The sequence below is a fragment of the Pelodiscus sinensis genome, chromosome 2 (assembly GCF_049634645.1).
Source record: "Pelodiscus sinensis isolate JC-2024 chromosome 2, ASM4963464v1, whole genome shotgun sequence".
Classification (NCBI taxonomy): Eukaryota; Metazoa; Chordata; order Testudines; family Trionychidae; genus Pelodiscus; species Pelodiscus sinensis.
Window position 1 is genome coordinate 250100309 of NC_134712.1, and position 18439 is coordinate 250118747.

General features: G+C 44.0%; 1 protein-coding gene across 5 annotated transcripts in view; it reads left to right on the forward strand.

Moving 5' to 3' along the window:
* Window positions 1–18439, forward strand: part of ADCYAP1R1 (ADCYAP receptor type I) — a 213453-nt gene that overhangs the window by 108047 nt on the left and 86967 nt on the right. For all 5 annotated transcript variants that reach the window (XM_006120585.4, XM_006120587.4, XM_006120590.3 and 2 more), the window contains exon 4: window positions 12654–12761. In XM_006120585.4, coding sequence (XP_006120647.1) covers window positions 12654–12761 — 108 coding nt within the window. The remainder of the gene's footprint in view (window positions 1–12653; window positions 12762–18439) is intronic.

Below are 18439 nucleotides of genomic sequence, written 5' to 3' on the forward strand. Positions count from 1 at the left end.
GCTTGTAAGCAAGGAAAGGATGGAAGACGGGGAGTGTTATTCTCTCAGTTTTACAAGATGGGAAGAGAGGAAGAGAGAAATTCTTGGTAGGTCTACACTGCTGTCCCAGAGTGTTATTCGTTGCAGCTTGTGCAGATGTACCAAAGATAGCTTTAATCCAGCTCACTCACACCTGGTCTATATTAAACCAGGAAGGTCAGCTTAAGGTATGCAAAATGCAGAGCTGGAGTCAGTTTACCTTAAGATGAGCTGAGGTGGTGTCCACACAGCAGGAGGCCAACAGCAGCAATAACAAACGATCCCATTGGCTTCCTTTATTCCTCACAGAAGGAGTATCAGACACTGACCGGAGCTGTCCTCAGGCTTTGATTTACGAGTCTATACTAAATAGAACATTAGAAAATCTATCGATGGAGCGTTGATCTTCTCACAAGTATAGACATGCCCTCCCGTACTAGAGCAGTGAGACAATTAGAGCATGCGTTGTACAAACTGCCCCAAACTCTGGGTTATTATTCAGGCAGCTAGCCCATGCTGCCATGTCTTCACTGCTCTGCTGTTCAAGCTAGCTAGATTAAAGCTAGCCTAGGTATGTATACAGGAGCTGCAAATCACACCCTGTAATAGCAGTGTGGACATATCCTAAGTGCACTGCTTGAAGTCATTCTAGAAGTCTTCAGCAGAGCTGGGAAAAGAGCCCAGATTTCCCAAGACCATGCAGTGCCTTTAACCGCAAGAACATTCTTCTGAACATAGCATGTTCTCTTCTTTGACCTTGGCCATGCCTCTGTTGTTGTTAACACTTTCTTTTTGATTCATGGACAGATCTTGCAGCACTGACAATAGCCAGTGTCAAACAAATAATAATAATCGGAATTTCAAGTGTAGGACCTTTCTGTAAAACACACAAGCTGTGGTTAAATAATACACATCCTAGCTGCTCATAATCAGGAAGTAGAGGTTCTTGGATGCAGCACTTGTCAAGAATGTTTCATCCCATGATTTCCAGAAACATAAACACTTTTTTGTTTAACATTTCCTTTGTACGATGCACATCTGGCCTTCTTTCGGTTTTTCAGAAATGCTGGATTTAAAACTTGCCCAGTTGTCTCTGGGATCCCCAAGGAAGTTGTTTTGTTTGACTTGTCACATGGAGGAGCCATATGGAGTCCCAAAAATCTGCCACAATGTGCAGCACAAAGGCATGTGGGTCTAGGATCCTGACAGTGGTGGGCCATTTAAAGAGGTAGATTTGAGAAGAGGCCCTGCCTTTGTCATTGGAATGCGAAAAGGCTGTTGTAGGCCCTCTGCTGACAGAAGTACTGGAAGGTGCTCACACAAAGACTACCACGCTGAACCTGACTGTACACAATTCAGCTCCAGCTGTGTAGCATTCTATGTGACAGTTCTTGGGTTCAGTTCCCAACTGAGTCGCCACTTCTGTGACAGCTGCCATTTTGGCCAATAGAGCAGGAATTGAATTAGAGACTTCCAGGACTCAAAGGATGAGCTAAAGCTAAAACCCCAAGCTTCCCCATCTGGGACTTTGACACACCCTCAACCCACAGGCTGAAGAGGCCTTTCACTGTACACCCTGAACTGCTCAGCTCTTTGAAGGTAAGCACACATATAAATATTTGCTGGATCGGGGCCTTCAGTAGTAAGTACTTCAGGACAAGGACAGTATCTTTCTCTGTGCTTAGATAGCACCTAGCACAGAGGATCCCCAGACTCGATTGGACCCTTTCAATGATACTGTAATACAATCCTTCACTGGCAGAGAAGGCCTGGATGAGGGTAACTGAGAATCCAGGGTTATTTTTGAGAGGCTGTTGTAGCTGTTACTGAGTTTATTTGCCTCCAGCCCAATGACTCACTTAGGAACTAAAGTGGTAAAAGAATCCGAACTAAACACCCGTGTTGCCAAAACCACAGGTTGGGACAAGAGAAGCTAATCGACTTGTAGGAGATGACAGAGTGGTGGGGAGATAAATCAAATACAGCTACTTTTACAAGGCTATGTTGGGCATTCACTGGAGGAAGGCCTGACCTCTACCCTATCAATGATAGGACGAGACTTCATTTGGCAAGAATCAGCATCGGTTCATTGACTTCAGTGGAGCAGTGCCAAAGTGTACCTGCTGTGGATCTAGCCCTAAATCTTCTACCCAAGAGCTTTTTTGCTCATCAGATGAGACTGCCAATAGCAAGTGGGGAGTGGCATTTTGCTCCTTTTATATCCTATAGGCCTCTGGTCTACATGTCAGTAGTAATCTGATTATTTTAGTGTAGTGGACCTAGGTAACTCCAGCTGGCCCCATGCATCTTTCCCAACACCAGTGTGGGCAGATCCTTCCCATGGCTTGCCCCACTGAGACCCTGAGGCAGTTCAAAATGGCTGGCGGTTCCCCTCTGCCAAGGGCACACAGCACCTAGAGGGAGCCGCCAGCCATTTTGAACCTGGCAGGCGGGCCAGGGGGAGAGAGACTTCACGCACTCCCCTGCAGCTAGGGCTTGACTGGCTTGGGGCGGGGAAGTGTGCAAAGTCTTCTTCCCCACTCCACCAGTGGGGTGTGGCGTGTAGAGGGAGCTGCCAGCAAGAGAGGAGTTTCACGAGGGTAAGAGGGCAGCAGCCGTGTGCTCTGGGATGCAGCTTGCTTTTCATCCCGTTCCCCAGGGAGGGAGGGGAAAGTACATGCATGCGGTGATTTATTCCTCTGCCCTCCCTTCACCAGCCAGGTGTGAGAGGCATCCAAGTTCTTACTCCTCCCTCCCTGACATTCCGGGGAACGGGATGAAAAACAAGCCGCGTCCCGGTACACATGGCTGCTGCCCCTCCCTGCCCTCGCAAAACTCCGCCCTTGGCTGCCAGCTATTCAAAATGGCTGGTGGTTCCTTTATGCCCTCTCTGGCTTATGCCATGGTTCAGGAAAGTGATCCCAACCCATCAGGGTTTTGACTTGGATCACAGAGTCTGAACCTATTGCAGAGAGCATCGGTGAACAACGCTTTTCTGCCTCTCAGCCTACAGGGCATCTGAGAGTGTCAGCCCGTGCCTTGTCTTAGAGCCAGATTGTGAACCCCTTACTTGCCCTGATGAGCAGTTGTTCACCCAGAGTTAAATGGGCAGCTCTGGCTGAAGTTGATGGAATTACTGGGGTGAGTGACAGCTCGTTAATGAGAGTCAAAGGGTCGCATCATCTGACCCTTAGTGATGTGCGGGTCTTCGCTCTGCCGCTTCCTTTTTCTTCTTCTTTTACCCCACATCCTGCATCAGGAGGCAGTGAGGTTTAGGGGTACATTGGAGAAGATGCAGGAGACCCGTTAGCCATTGGTAGCTCTCACTCATCTGCTGTGTCAGCTTAAGCCAATCACTTTACCTCTGGCTCTCTCTGTTTTCCCTTTCTCTGTCTTTGTCCCTGCCTGGAAGCTATATAGACATTTCCTGCTGTGTGTTTGTGCACACAATTGTGCACAATTTGGTCGGGGGGGGGGGTCTGTTGTGCTAAGTGCTTTCATAGTATAAATAATAACGGTGGACCTTCGTTAGCATTAAATTTCAAACAGTATTACAGGGCATTTCTCCCCCTTTTTCCCCTTAAACATGGGTTTCTCACATCTATTATTGTTCCAGTATTTGCAAGAATACTAATTAAAAGAGGAACAAAAAGTTTACCCTACATCCACCAAAGGAATTTATTTCATTTAGAGGCAAAAACCCAGCAGGTGGTGCGCATAAAATCTCATTAGTATCTTTGATTATTTCAGACACATCTTGGAAGAAAATGTCTCATTACTGGGCATATCTACATAAGCCCTGCTTTGGAACAGTCATATAGCACAGCAAGACACAGCACATTATTTACTGCCTTAAGAGTTACATGGCAGGTATTCCTAGTAAGTGAGAGGACAGTGGGCCTCAGAGTCTACCTAAAATATCCATCTGTAATTTGATTTGGATTTCCATCCTCGCCATCCTGTTTATATATTTAACCTTTGTGAGTCAAAGTCTTTCAGCCTTCTGGGGAGTCAGGTTTGTGTTTCTCCAGAGCAGACATCTAGACTCTGTGGCAAAGCTCTGGCTGTTTCCATGGGTTCTATGCTACTGGCCAGGGCCGGCCCACAACATTTTGGCACCTGAGGCGGGGAGCACAAATGACGCCCCCAGACCTGCTTTTCTCCTGCCTGTTATGTCTCTTGTGCCTTCCTTCCTCCAGCACAGCTCTCCCCTATCTCTGTGCATCTAGAGAAGAGAGAATATGCACCAGCAGCAGACACAATTTTCTACACTCCAGGGGTGTGTCTAGACTACAGGGTTTTGTCGACAAAAATGGACTTTTGTCGACAAAACTATACCTGCGTCTACACTGCCACTGAGTTCTGTTGACATAACGTCGACAGAACTCAGCAGTTTTGTTGACAGCTGTAAACCTCATTCTACGAGGAATAACGCCATTTGTCCACAGAGTTCTGTCGACAGAAGGCGTTATTGCATCTACACTCTCCTTTGCGGCTTGCTTTGTCGACAAAAGTGGATGTAGTCTAGACGCTTTTTGTCGACAGAAGCTTCTGTCGACATTATCTGCGACAAAACTTCCGTCGACAAAAGCCTATAGTCTAGATGTACCCTGGGTCTTAGTGGTGCCTCCTCCTCCCCCCCCCCCCCCCCCACGGTCTGGCACCTTAGGTGGCTGCCTCAGTTCGCCTCATGGTAAGGCCGGCCCTGCTACTGGCGGATAGTGTTCAGCCCCAGAGGCTCGCTGTGACCCTCCGCACAGTTTTTTCCTAATATCCAACCTATACTTCTTCCACTGCAACTTGAGACCATTGCTTCTCTTTCTGTCATCTGCCACCACTGACAACAACCTCTCTCCATCCTCCTTGGAAACCCCCTTCAGGTAGCTGAAGGCTTCTCTCACATCCCCCCCTCTCTTCTCTTCTGTGACTAAAAAAGCCCAGTTCCCTCAGGCTCTCCTCCTAAGTCATGTGCCTCAGCCCCCTCATCATTTTCATTGTCCTTTGCTGAATGGTCTCCAATTTGTCCACTTTCTTTCTGTAGTGGGGAGCCCAAAACTGAATGCTGTACTCCAGATGTGACCTCACCAGTGTACTTTGATCTATATTAATACTCAAGTGAATTGTCCTGGTTTTGGCATGAGATGGCACCCGGTCTGCCAGAGTCAGTCATACATCCTAGGAACAACGTGTGCAGGCTATGCTGATAGAATGAGGGACTCTACCCTGTGAGGACTCAGAAAATGATTTGGGGACTAGGATGGGTAATCAGATGAACATGAGCTTGTTGTTGTGGCCAAAAGAGCTAATCTGACCCGTAGATATATAAACAGGAATCCTGAGCAGGAGTAAGTGGTGATATAATCTCTATTGCTACCAGTGTCTAGTTCTAATGTTCAGAAGCCAAGAAGGATATTGGTAAATTGGAGAGGGTTCAGAGAAGAGCCACAAAAATGGTTTAAAGAATTGGATAACACGTAATATAGCGATGGACTCAAGCAGTTTGATCTCTGCATCTTAACAAAGGAATTAGTAAGGGGTGACAATTGCAGTTTAGAAGTACTTATGTGAGGAACAAAAATATTTTTAATGGACTCGTAAGAACATAAGAATGGCCGTACTGGGTCAGACCAAAGGTCCATCTAGCCCAGTAGCCTGTCTGCTGACAGTGGCCAGCTCCAAGTGCCCCGGATGGGGTGGACTGAAGACAATGATCAAGCGATTTGTCTCATGCCATCCCTTTCCAGCCTCTGACAAACAGAGGCCCAGGACAGCATTCCTACCCCCTGGCTAATAGCCTTTTATGGACCTAACCTCCATGAATTTATCTAGCTTCTCTTTAAACTCTGTTATAGTTCTAGCCTTCACAGCCTCCTCTGGCAAGGAGTTCCACAGGTTGACTATGCGCTGTGTGAAGAAGAACTTTCGCTTATTAATTTTAAACCTGCTGCCCATTAATTTAATTTGGTGTCCTCTAGTTCTTCTATTATGGGAACTAATAAATAACTTTTCTTTATCCGCCCTCTCCACACCACTCATGATTTTATATACCTCTATCATATCCCCCCTCAGTCTCCTCTTTTCTAAACTGAAATGTCCCAGTCGCTTTAAGCTCTCTTCATATGGAATTTCATTTGGCGTCCTCTAGTCCTTATATTATGGGAACTAATGAATAACTTTTCTTTATTCACCTTCTCCACTCTTTGATCGAGCAAACAAAGGCCTAATGCAATCCAGTGGCTGGAAGTTGAAACTTGACTATTTCAGAGTAGAAATAACCACACACAATTCCTCTCAATTAATAAACGGATGGAACAACATGCCAATATTCTGCATCACTGGCAATTTTAAAATCAAAACTGGATTTTTTTTTCTAAAAGATGAGCTCTGGTTCCAACAGCAATTAATTCGGGGAGAGTCTGATGGGGGGTGCTATGCAGGAGGTTGCAGAGCAACTCCAGTCCGATGGACATATTTTTTCAGCTGTTGCGAATTGGCATAGGGTTACTTAAGACAATTTGTTTATTTACTCCAACCAATCACCTGCCCCGTATTGTATCCCTACCCAAACAGCCACAATGGCATGCTAAAGAATTATCTCCTTTCACTGAAGGACTTTCTTTCACTCTCAGTGAGAGAGGGAATTTAGCAGCAGAGCCATTCAGACAAGAATAGTGCTCTCTTTAAAATTTGATAAGATTATGTACTCAGTCTCAACATCAAATGCAAAGAACCAGGAAGCAATCTGGTGGTAACAGAGAGGATAAGATTTTCTGTCAATCTCTTTCAAAGCAGAGACAGAACATGGTTCCAATTTGAGGTCCTTTTGCAAAATTATTTGGTGGATGTTAATGGGGGACTTGCAGGATTTCTCTGAACCCTTCCGCAAACTGGCAAGCCTTCTAGGTTTTTGACCCTGAATGTTGAGGACTTTAGATATAAAGAATTACATTACAGGTCATCCTAAAGAATTTCCTTGACTGTGCGATGCTTCTTGAAAGACGTTCAGAGTTTGTCATGTTTCTGACAGCTGTGCTCTGAAAGAAACAGGATCTGAGCTGTTTTATTTCCAGCAGCAGATAAGAATGAGCTTTTTTTCTGTTTTCTTACGGGTTTATGTTGGTGCCCATCATCCTAAGCAAACAAGCAAACAAAGTTTTGGGTTAGGTGAATAAGAAGAAAAAGATTCTTGCTTAGATGGTCCTCTGCATGTGATGGGGCAGATTGATTGAAATCAATGGCATTACAATGCATTACACAAGTTGGGGATCTAACCTTGTAGGTGCTAAGCAGAGTTGAAGATGGTGGGCAGAAATAATTGGCTCTGGCATTCCAGTTCAGTAGCTAATTTTCTGCTTGCCCAATCCCCTTCATAGTTTAGAGTGACCTCTAAGTTGCTCTAAATTACAGGGACTGGTTCTGGCTTTGAGACACTAGCTAAGGACAGCCCAAGCAGGTGGGTTATGGCTGGAGCACCTGCCAATTTAAAATCAGGGGAATGTTTCAGAGTAGAAGTGGGGTGGTTTATACAGCATTAGGGAGACCACTGCCAGACTCCCATGTCTAAGTCTGATGTTAACACTTAAAAAGGATTTTGACAAACTGGAAATGCATTCAGAAAAAGTCCAAGTTTGAATTGAGATCTGGGGCGTATGCATTGCAGTGATTGATTTCTGAAGCTCAGTCAGTATAGATTATCATAGAATCATCATAGAATACTAGGACTGGAAGGGACCTCGAGAGGTCAACAAGTCCAGTCCCCTGCCCTCATGGCAGGACCCAGTACTGTCTAGACAATCCCCAATAGACATTTATCTAACCTGCTCTTAAATATCTCCAGAGATGGAGATTCCACAACCTCCCTAGGTAATTTATTCCAGGGTTTAACCACCCTGACAGTTAGGAACTTTATCCTAACGTCCAGCCTAAACCTCCCTTGCTGCAGTTTAAGCCCATTGCTTCTTGTTCTATCCTCAGAGGCCAGGAAGAACAAGTTTTCTCCCTCCTCCTTGTGACACCCTTTTAGATACCTGAAAACCGCTATCATGTCCCGTCTCAGTCTTCTCTTTTCCAAACTAAACAAGCCCAATTCTTTCAGTCTTCCTTCTTAGGTTATGTTCTCTAGACCTTTAATCATTCTTATTGCTCTTCTCAGGACCTTCTCCCATTTCTCCACATCTTTCTTCAAATGCGGTGCCCAGAACTGGACACAATACTCCAACTGAGGCCTAATCAGTGCAGAGTAGAGTGGAAGAATGACTTTTCGTGTCTTGCTCACAACACACCTGTTAATACATCCTAGAATCATGTTTGCTTTTTTTGCAACAACGTCACACTGTTGACTCATATTTTGCTTGTGGTCCACTATAACCCCTAGATCCCTTTCTGCCGTACTCCTTCCTAATCTATCTGAGAGAAGATTAAATGGTGACTTGATCAACATCTAGAAGGCCTCCATTTTGAAGATATTCAGGCATTGTGGCATTCAGTGTAGCCAGACCTACATGATTAGATGGTGAGTCCCATTTTCATAAGTGATTTAGGTGCTTTTTCTTATTGAAAGTCAATGGGATTTAGTCTTCTAAATACCTTTGAGCATTTGAGTGTGAGGAATCAATCTCGTATTGAAATCCATTGGCGTGAAGCAGCTAAATGCCTTTAAAGATCTGTCCCCATATCACTTTTGAAATTAGGATTTAGCCATCTAAATCTATGTCTTACAGTGCTGAGCAGAGCGATGGCTAAATGCCTTAAAAAAGCTAAATATCTACACTGGGAGATTGCTGATTGGTCACGTCTTCACTATGCGGAAGATCAGCACTGTCATGGTTGATCTTCTGGGGTTCAATTAGCAGGTCCAGTGAAGACCCACTAAGTTGAACTCAGAGGGTGCCCCCATCAGCACCAGTACTCTTGCTCCTCACGTAAAATAAGGGAAGCCGATGGGAGCGTTTGGTCCCGTCAACCTCCCTCCGTGTGGACAGCGCACAAACTCAATTTAAGATATGTCGTCTCCTGCTACGTAATGTCATAGTTGGAGTTGCATATCTTAATTTGACCTTCTGCTGTAGCGTAGACTAGGTCCTTGGGAGTAATCTTTTTGTCTAGCAAATGAAGGTATAATAAGATCCATTGAGTGGTTGGAAGTTGAAACTAGACAAACTCAGTTTGGGAATAAGGTTTCTGTTTCTAACAGTGCAACACTTTACCCGGGAAGGGGGTAGATTCTCCATCACTAAAAGCTATCTACCTATACCAGAATGTGCTTCATGCAGGAATTATCAGGGGGAGGTTCTTTGGTTTATGCTATGCAGGAGATTGGATTAGATGAATGTAATGGTCCCTTCTGGCCTTAGTATTTATGAATCATTATGGACTATTCTCAGGTTTACCACCTCGCCAATATTTGACTGGCCTATTTCATTTTTTTTTTTATGGATTTGTCAGTTGCCAGAAAAGCTATTTAATCTGCCGAGGGATTTTTAACATGGGCCTAAGGATTTGCATTATTACCACGACACATTGGGATATTAAACACTAAATGTTTCTGTGCCCAGCTAAAGGTGCTGCATTGTTCCCACTTCTGCAGTTTAAGTGATAACAGAGTCACGGGAGAATGGGGAGAAGTGTGGTGTTACCAATCTTATCTATGTGTGTTATCTCTTGAGATTCTGTAAATGGCTGTTCACGGTGGGGAGAAGTTGCAGAGTTCTCTTGTGACTCTGGGTTGTGGTTGTGGTGGGCTTGTCTTGTGCAGGGAAGGGGCTGGAATTTTTTTTTCGTTTCAAAGGCGGTAACCCTGTTTCAGCCGGGGACTGTTCCACACATGATCGGTGCCTTGCCCTTACGTCCAGAGAGGAAAATATCTTCGGCCTAGACCATCAAAACAGTATTGAGGCTTCTACATCCCTTGTAATCAGTGGGAGCTAGGATAGGGTTGCCAGCTTTCTACTTGCACAAAACCGAACAGCCCTCCTCTGAGGCCTGCCCCATTCAGAGGCCCTTTTCCCACTCAGTCCATCCCCCCTTACCTCCGTTGCTCATTCTCTCCACCCTCACTCACTTGCTCATGTTCACGGGGCTTGGTCAGAGGACTAGGGTGCCAGGAATGTGAAGGTTCTGGCTGGGGGTACAGATTCTGGGCTGGCTCTAGGGATGAAGAATTCGGGGTGTAGGAGGCTGCTCCGGGCTGGGATCAAGGATTTGGAGGGTGAGAGGGGGATTAGAACATAAGAACATAAGAACGGCCATACTGGATCAGACCAAAGGTCCATCTAGCCCAGTAGCCTGTCTGCCGACAGTGGCCAGCACCAGGTACCCCAGAAAGGGTGGACCAAAGACAACGATCAAGCGATTTGTCTCCTGCCATCCCTCTCCAGCCTCTGACAAACAGAGGCCAAGGAAACCATTTTATCCCCTAGCTAATAGCCTTGTATGGACCTAACCTCCATGAATTTATCCAGCTTCTCTTTAAACTCTATTATAGTCCTAGCCTTCACAGCCTCCTCTGGCAAGGAGTTCCACAGGTTGACTACACGCTGTGTGAAGAAGAACTTTCTTTTCTTAGTTTTAAACCTGCTACCCATTAATTTCATTTGGTGTCCTCTAGTTCTTCTATTTAGGGAACTAATAAATAACTTCTCTTTATTGGCCCTCTCCACACCACTCATGATTTTATATACCTCTATCATATCCTCCCTTATTCTCCTCTTTTCTAAACTGAAAAGTCCCAGTTGCTTTAACCTCTCCTCATATGGGACCCGTTCCAAACCCCTAATCATTTTAGTTTCCCTTTTTTGAACCCTTTCCAAGGCCAAATATCTTTTTTGAGGTGAGGAGACCACATCTGTACACAGTATTCAAGATGTGGGCGTACCAGAGTTTTATACAGGGGCAGTAAAATATTCTGGGTCTTATTTTCTATCCCTTTCCTAATAATTCCTAGCATCCTATTTGCCTTTTTGACCGCCGCTGCACACTGTGTGGAAGTTTTCAGAGAACTGTTCACGATAACTCCAAGATCTCTTTCCTGATTTGTCATAGCCAAATTAGCCCCCATCATACTGTACGTATAGTTGGGGTTATTTTTCCTGATATCCATTACTTAACACTTATCCACATTAAATTTCATTTGCCATTTTGTTACCCAATCACTCAGTTTGGTGAGATCTTCTTGGAGTCCCTCACAGTCTGCTTCTGTCTTGACTATCCTAAACAGTTTGGTATCATCTGCAAACTTTTCTACCTCACTGCTTACCCCTTTCTCCAGATCATTTATGAATTAGTTGAAAAGGATTGGTCCCAGGACTGACCCTTGGGGGACACCACTATTTACCCCTCTCCAATCTGAAAATTTACCATTTATTCCTACCCTTTGTTTCCTGTCTTTTAACCAGTTCTCAGTCCAAGAAAGGACCTTCCCTCTTATCCCATGGCCATGTAATTTACACAAGAGCCTTTGGTGAGGGACCTTGTCAAAGGCTTTCTGAAAATCCAAGTATACTATATCTACTGGATCCCCCTTGTCCGCATGTTTGTTAACCCCTTCAAAGAACTCTAAGGGTATGTCTACACTACCACCCTAGTTCGAACTAGGGTGGTTAATGTAGGCAATCGGAGTTTCAAATGAAGCCCGTGCTTTGAGTTTCCCGGGCTTCATTTGCATGTTGCCGGGCGCCGCCATTTTTAAATGTCCGCAAGTTCAGACTCCGTGCCCGCGGCTACACGCAGCGCGAACTAGGTAGTTCGGATTAGGCTTCCTATTCCGAACTACCGTTACTCCTCGTGAGCTACAGAGCAGGCGGTTAGGGTGGGGACAGTATGTGGAGTCCCCAGGCTGCCCTTATGCATAGGAGCCAGAAGGGGGGACGTGCTTCTGCTTCTGGGAGCTGCACAGAGCCAAAGCCGAGAGCCTGCCAGCCGTGTTGCGCCACTGACTGAATTTTTGATGGGCTGATCAGTGGTGCTGACTGGACCACCAGGGTCCCTTTTCAACTGGGCATTCCAGTCAAACACCAGGCACCAGGCAACCCTAACTAGGTGCCTAAATACATCTAGGGATCTGGGCTTTAGTGCTCTCCTATCCCCTGCACACTCCAATGGCAAGGGCCTACCCTCGCTTTCCACATAGTCCATAAACAAACTCCCACTGAGGTGACTGGACCGAATCCTGAGAGTTTGCTCACCTCCTCGGGGAGGTGTTGATAGTTTCATGACCTCTCAGCTCTTACCCCAGAGACTTGCTTGTCTGAGGGAAAAACTGACGAAAGCCCTCAGGACTTGGCCCATTGTGTGCCCAGATAACTATGTTAGAGCAGAAGGCCAGGTTCTCAGTTGGAGTAAATTGATGCAGCTCCATTGACACTGCTTAATTGCGTTCAGTTTCTGCCCTCAGAAAATCTGGCTCCATTATCCCCGTTCCTGTATCATAGTGATGCCTCTGGTACAAAACTATTGCAGTCAGTACCAAATAATTCCACCTGATCTGGCCGACATGAAAGTGCAACACTCCTTTAGAATAATGGACGGTATGTTTATGACTGGGAGAGGGAGGTGACTATAAAGCACTACAGCAAAAAGCAAGGGAATTGGATTTGATTTCAAACTCTTTCTCTAATTTCTCTCTTTCTCTTCTACAGGATGCCCTGGGATGTGGGATAATATTACATGCTGGAAGTCGGCGAACGTGGGTGAAATCGTCTTTGTCAAGTGTCCCGCTTTGTTCAGAATTATTAGCTCTGAGGACGGTAAAGTACCCTTCTCCTGTCTTCTTTTGTCCCATGTGGTTGCTAGATTCAGCAGCCTCTTGCTGCTTGCATTCATGCTCATCATACGGCCAGGCAGTTGGTGCTATTAAAGGGGGTCAGAAGCTCCGGGGTGAATTGGGACTGCTTGAGACATAGTGTGTAAACAGTACGTCAGGCTGGGTTCGGGGTGGGTGGGAGTGGCTATGTGTAGGAAAACATCACAGGATCACTACCCTATGGCGAATCGAAAAATAAAAAGCGGTGCCTTAGATACCCACTGAAGTGAACGGGAATTGTGGTGGCTGTCTGAGTGCTTTGGATTTTTAATACAACTTCAAAGAGAAAGAGAGCCAGGTCCTGACATCAAAACTCAGGGTCAGATTCTGGTTGGCCTCATGGTGGGGAGGGGACGCAGGATGAAAGGCACTTGTGAGATCTTGTGTGGCCCATGTAAAGGTCAGGACAAATTCTGGGCCCTTTATTCACCTGAGGGCAGGGTGCCTCTATTTATGTTCCCTATAAGGGGTGGAAATGGGTCGGACCATCGACCTACCACACCATACATCTGTAGCCTGATGTAAGGCTGGCAAATGTTATTAATTTGGATAGTTTGGGTTGTGGGCTGTCCAACTGAACTAATCAGAAGATAGCAAGTTTCTTGTCCCAGAATCAGGCTTCACAGATTATACCAAGGACCTTTGGGGGAGGGGGGTCTGACAAGATGTTCACACTGAGACAAAATAATTTTAAAACTTATTAAAATATATGGAATCAAAATCAAATAGCAATTAAAGCAGTAAAATAAGTCAGAGTTACAAGTACAGTGTTATTAGTCTAAGGTATGTATGGGATTATTTCTGTAAATGGGAGTTAATATACTCACACCTGTTCTTGATAACTTGGTGACAAGAGACAAAGGAGGAGCCTTGCCTTTGGTATGCAATGACACCTTAGGTCCAGATTTCTCTGTCCTTCAATACTAAGTGCTTATTGAAGCTAACTTAATTTATTTAACTAACTGACCTAAATCTAGAATAAACAAGGAGGCTGTGTCTACACTGGCATGAATTTCCGGAAATGCTTAAAACGGAATACTATTCCGTTTTCAGTTTTTCCGGAAAAGGAGCGTCTATATTGGCAGGCTGCTTTTCCGGAAAAGCCCTTTTTCCGGAAAAGCATCTGTGGCCAATGTAGACGCGCTTTTCCGGAAAAGACTACTGGGCTGTCTACACTGGCCCTTTTCCGGAACAGTGTTCCGGAATAAGGACTTATGCCCGAGCGGGAGCAGAATAGTTTTTCCGGAATAGCGGCTGATTTTGTACAGTAGAGCATCGTTGCTTTTCCGGAAATTCAAGGGCCAGTGTAGACAGCTCGCAGCTTATTCCGGAAAAGCGGCTGATTTTCCGGAATAAGTGGCCCAGTGTAGACACAGCCCTCGAGTATTAGAAAAACCAAGTTTAAATAACATTTAACATTCCTGTGGTGGGAAGAACACCTCAGCAGTCCAGCACTCTGGCATTTAATTTCAAAAAGGGGAATTACACAAAAAGGAGGAGGTTAGTTAAACAGAAATTGAAAGGCACAATGACTAGAGCCAAATCCCTGAAAGCTGCATGGAAACTTTTTAAAGACACCATAATAGAGGCCCAACTTAAATGTATATCCCAAATTAAAAAAAATAGCAAGAGACCTAAAAAAGAGTCACTTTGGCTTAACCACCATGTAAAATAAGCAGTGAGGGACAAAAAGGCATCTTTTAAGAAGTAGAAGTCCAATCCTAATGAGATAAATAGAAAGGAACATTTTTTAATTAATGGAGATTGCCTATCTCCTACAGCTAGGAGGGATGTTGAAAGATCATCAAGTCCAATCCCCTGCCTTCACAGCAGGCTCAAGTACCATCCCTGGCAAATTTTTGCTCCAAATGGCCTCCATAAAGATTGAACTCACAACCCGGGGTTTAGTGGGCTAATGCTCAAACCACTTATCTATCCCTCTCCCCTAACATAAATGCTGTCAAATCAAGTGTAAAAATGTAATAAGAAAAGAAAAAAAAGATTTGAGGAACAGCTAGCCAAAAACTCAAAAAGAAATAACAAAATGTTTTTAAAGTACATTAGAAGCAGAAAGCCTGCTAAAAAACCTGTGGGTCCCCTAGATGATCGAGATATAAAAGGAGCAATCAAGGACGATAAAGCCATTGTGGAGAAACTAAATGGTTTCTTTGCTTCAGTCTTCACGGCTGAGGACGTTAGGAAGATTCCCAAATCTGCACCATCCTTTGTGGGTGATGAATCTGAGGAACTGTCCCAGATTGAAGTGTCATTAGAGGAGGTTTTGGAACAAATAGAAAAACTTAATGTTGACAAATCTCAGGGACCTGATGGCATTAATCCAAGGGTTCTAAAAGAACTCAAATGGGAAATGGCTGAACTATTATCTGTGGTTTGTAACCTATCCTTTAAATCGGCTTCCGTACCTAATGACTAGAAGGTAACCAACGTGACACCAATATTTAAAAAGGGCTCTAGAGGAGATCCTGGCAACTACAAGGCCAGTAAATCTAACTTCAGTACTAGGCAAATTAGTCGAAACAATAGTAAAGAATAAAATTGTGAGGCGTGTAGAAGAACATAATTTGTTGGACAAAAGTCAACATGGTTTCTGTAAAAGGAAGTCATGTCTTACTAATCTATTAGAGTTCTTTGAAGGGGTTAACAAACATGCAGACAAGGGGGATCCAGTAGATATAGTATACTTAGATTTTCAGAAAGCCTTTGACAAGGTCCCTTACCAAAGGCTCTTGTGTAAATTCCATGGCCATGGGATAAAAGGGAAGGTCCTTTCTTGGACTGAGAACTGGTTAAAAGACAGGAAACAAAGGGTAGGAATAAATGGTAAATTTTCAGATTGGAGAGGGGTATCTAGTGGACTCCCCCAAGGGTCAGTCCTGGGACCAATCCTTTTCAATTTATTCATAAATGATCTGGAGAAAGGGGTAAGCAGTGAGGTGGTAAAGTTTGTGGGTGATATCAAACTGTTTACGATAGTCAAGACAGAAGCTGACTGTGAGGGACTCAAAGAAGATCTCACCAAAGTGAGTGATTGGGTAACAAAATGGCAAATGAAATTTAATGTGGATAAGTGTAAAGTAATGCACATCGGGAAAAATAACCCCAACTATACGTACAGTATGATGGGGCTAATATAGCTATGACAAATCAGGAAAGAGATCTTGGAGTTATTGTGGATAGCTCTCTGAAAACATCCACACAGTGTGCAGCAGTGGTCAAAAAGGCAAATAGGATGCTGGGAATTATTAAGAAAGGGATAGAAAATAGGACACAGAATATTTTACTGCACCTGTATAAAACTACGGTATGCCCACATCTTGAATACTGTGTATAGATGTGGTCTCCCCACCTCAAAAAAAGATATTTTGGCCTTGGAAAGGGTTCAAAAAAGGGCAACTAAAATGATTGGGGGTTTGGAATGGGTCCCATACGAAGAGAGGTTAAAGCGACTGGGACTTTCAGTTTAGAAAGGAGGAGACTGAGGGGGGATATGATAGAGGTATATAAAGTCATGAGTGGTGTGAAGAGGGCGGATAAAGAAAAGTTATTTATTTATTTATATTTATTAGTTCCCATAATAGAAGAACTAGAGGATTCCAAATGAAGTTAATGGGTAGCAGGTTTAAAACTAATAAAAGAGAGTTCTTCTTCACACAGCGTGTAGTCAACCTGTGGAACTCCTTGCTAGAGGAGGCTGTGAAGGCTAGGACTATAACAGAGTTTAAAGAGAAGCTAATTTCATGGAGGCTATTAGCCAGGGGATAGAAATGGTGTCCCTGTCCTCTGTTTGTCAGAGGCTGGAAAGGGATGGCAAGAGACAAATCGCTTGATCATTTTCTTCAGTCCACCCTCTCTGGGGCACCTGGTGCTGGCCACTGTCAGCAGACAGGCTACTGGGCTAGTTGGACCTTTGGTCTGACCCAGTACGGCCGTTCTTATGTTCTTATGTTCTTATGTTCTAAAGACAAAGTTTAGGGACTAATTCTTACTCCTTCTGCTCTTCTTTCTTTCTTTCTTTCTTTCTTTCTTTCTTTCTTTCTTTCTTTCTTTCTTTCTTTCTTTATCTTCTCCTGTGGCAGCTTATCTTCCTCTTATCTTATTCTCTCTTATTGCAGAAAGCTTCGGGTATCCTGTTTTTGAAGCATACGGGCTTGGATCCACCTTCTATGTCCTAATTTTAACTTTTGAGCCCACAAATTATTAGGGTACACTTACTCCATAAAATGAACACATGTAACATGTTTGTACATATTGATGACTGGTATATACATATTCATGATATTACATCATTCTCACCTACGTTATTTCTGTGATATTTTTTGGTCTTATTGTGCCATGCTTGTTAAATTTGTGGGTATTCTTGGAAGTCCCCATGAAAAGTCCCTCTATATTATCACCAGCTATTCAGGTGAAAGGTCTTGAACATATGCAAGTCATCTTTGCTCTCTGAGTGAAAGGTCCCAGACAAAAACACTAACTTTGCCTTCAGAATACAGCCTATAGGTCTCTTGTGTTACAGCCACATTACTTTAATATAAACCTATAAACCTTCTAAAACAAAACAATTAATTAAGTCATAAGAAAATATATAGCTAGCTATAGAGGCAAACAAGCAGGTTAGGCCTATAGGCTACACATCTGTCATGTAGCTGGCGGGCTGGGTAGTGGACGAATGTAGGGTAGCAGTAGTAGTGAGTATGCAGCCTGAGATATTTAGGAGGCTAATTGCTCTGGGCGTTGCCTCTGGGACAGTACAGCTGTACGTGATTTTCAGTGCAGGATTGTGCCTAATTATCCCAGTAAAGTCTTCACTGCATCCGCATGCAAAACTCCCCATGAAATCAATGGGCATTTTGCCTGAGTAAAATCTTCAGTACTTGAGCAAGTTAAAATTAATTCTTAAACTACTGATTCTGATTTGGGACATTAAGACATGGGAAGTGAGCTTCCTGGAGAAATACATGTAAGAGAGAAAACAACAAATGGTCTGGTAGCACTTTATAGACTAACAAAACATGTAGATGGCATAAAGGGCTACCAGACCATTTGTTGTTTTTTCTGTAACAGACTAACTCGGCTACGCCCTGAAGCTCATGTAAGAGAGAGACTTTCAAATTTGTTTGGCAAATTTTGTTTTTTAATACTAACCCATTAGCCACCCTTTTGCAGCTGTTAAATTTTGTGCAATTCCTCCCAGTGCCAATCCCAGCCCAACAACACATCAGTTAAATGGCAGCTCCCATCGAGAGGGATACTAACAAAACTCAATCCTGAGCTCTAAACTTACCATGCAAAGTCCACATTTGTTCTGGCAAAGACTGTACAGAAGAATCTTTGTACATTCGAGCAAATAAGGAATTTATGCACTAATACATGTGTGTGTTCAAAAAATCCCCATTACACTGTTCACCAGGACATTGAAGGAAGCACATTTATTCTTGTGAAAATGCTATGTAGGATATGATATGACTAAATGTCATCACAAAGACCTTGTTAATGTCCCATAACATATAAGACCGGCTGGCTGCAGCAGCCTTAATATGCTGAGGCATTGCTTCTGTAGTGACTCAGATAGGGACTTAGTAAATCATCAGAAACTAGTGA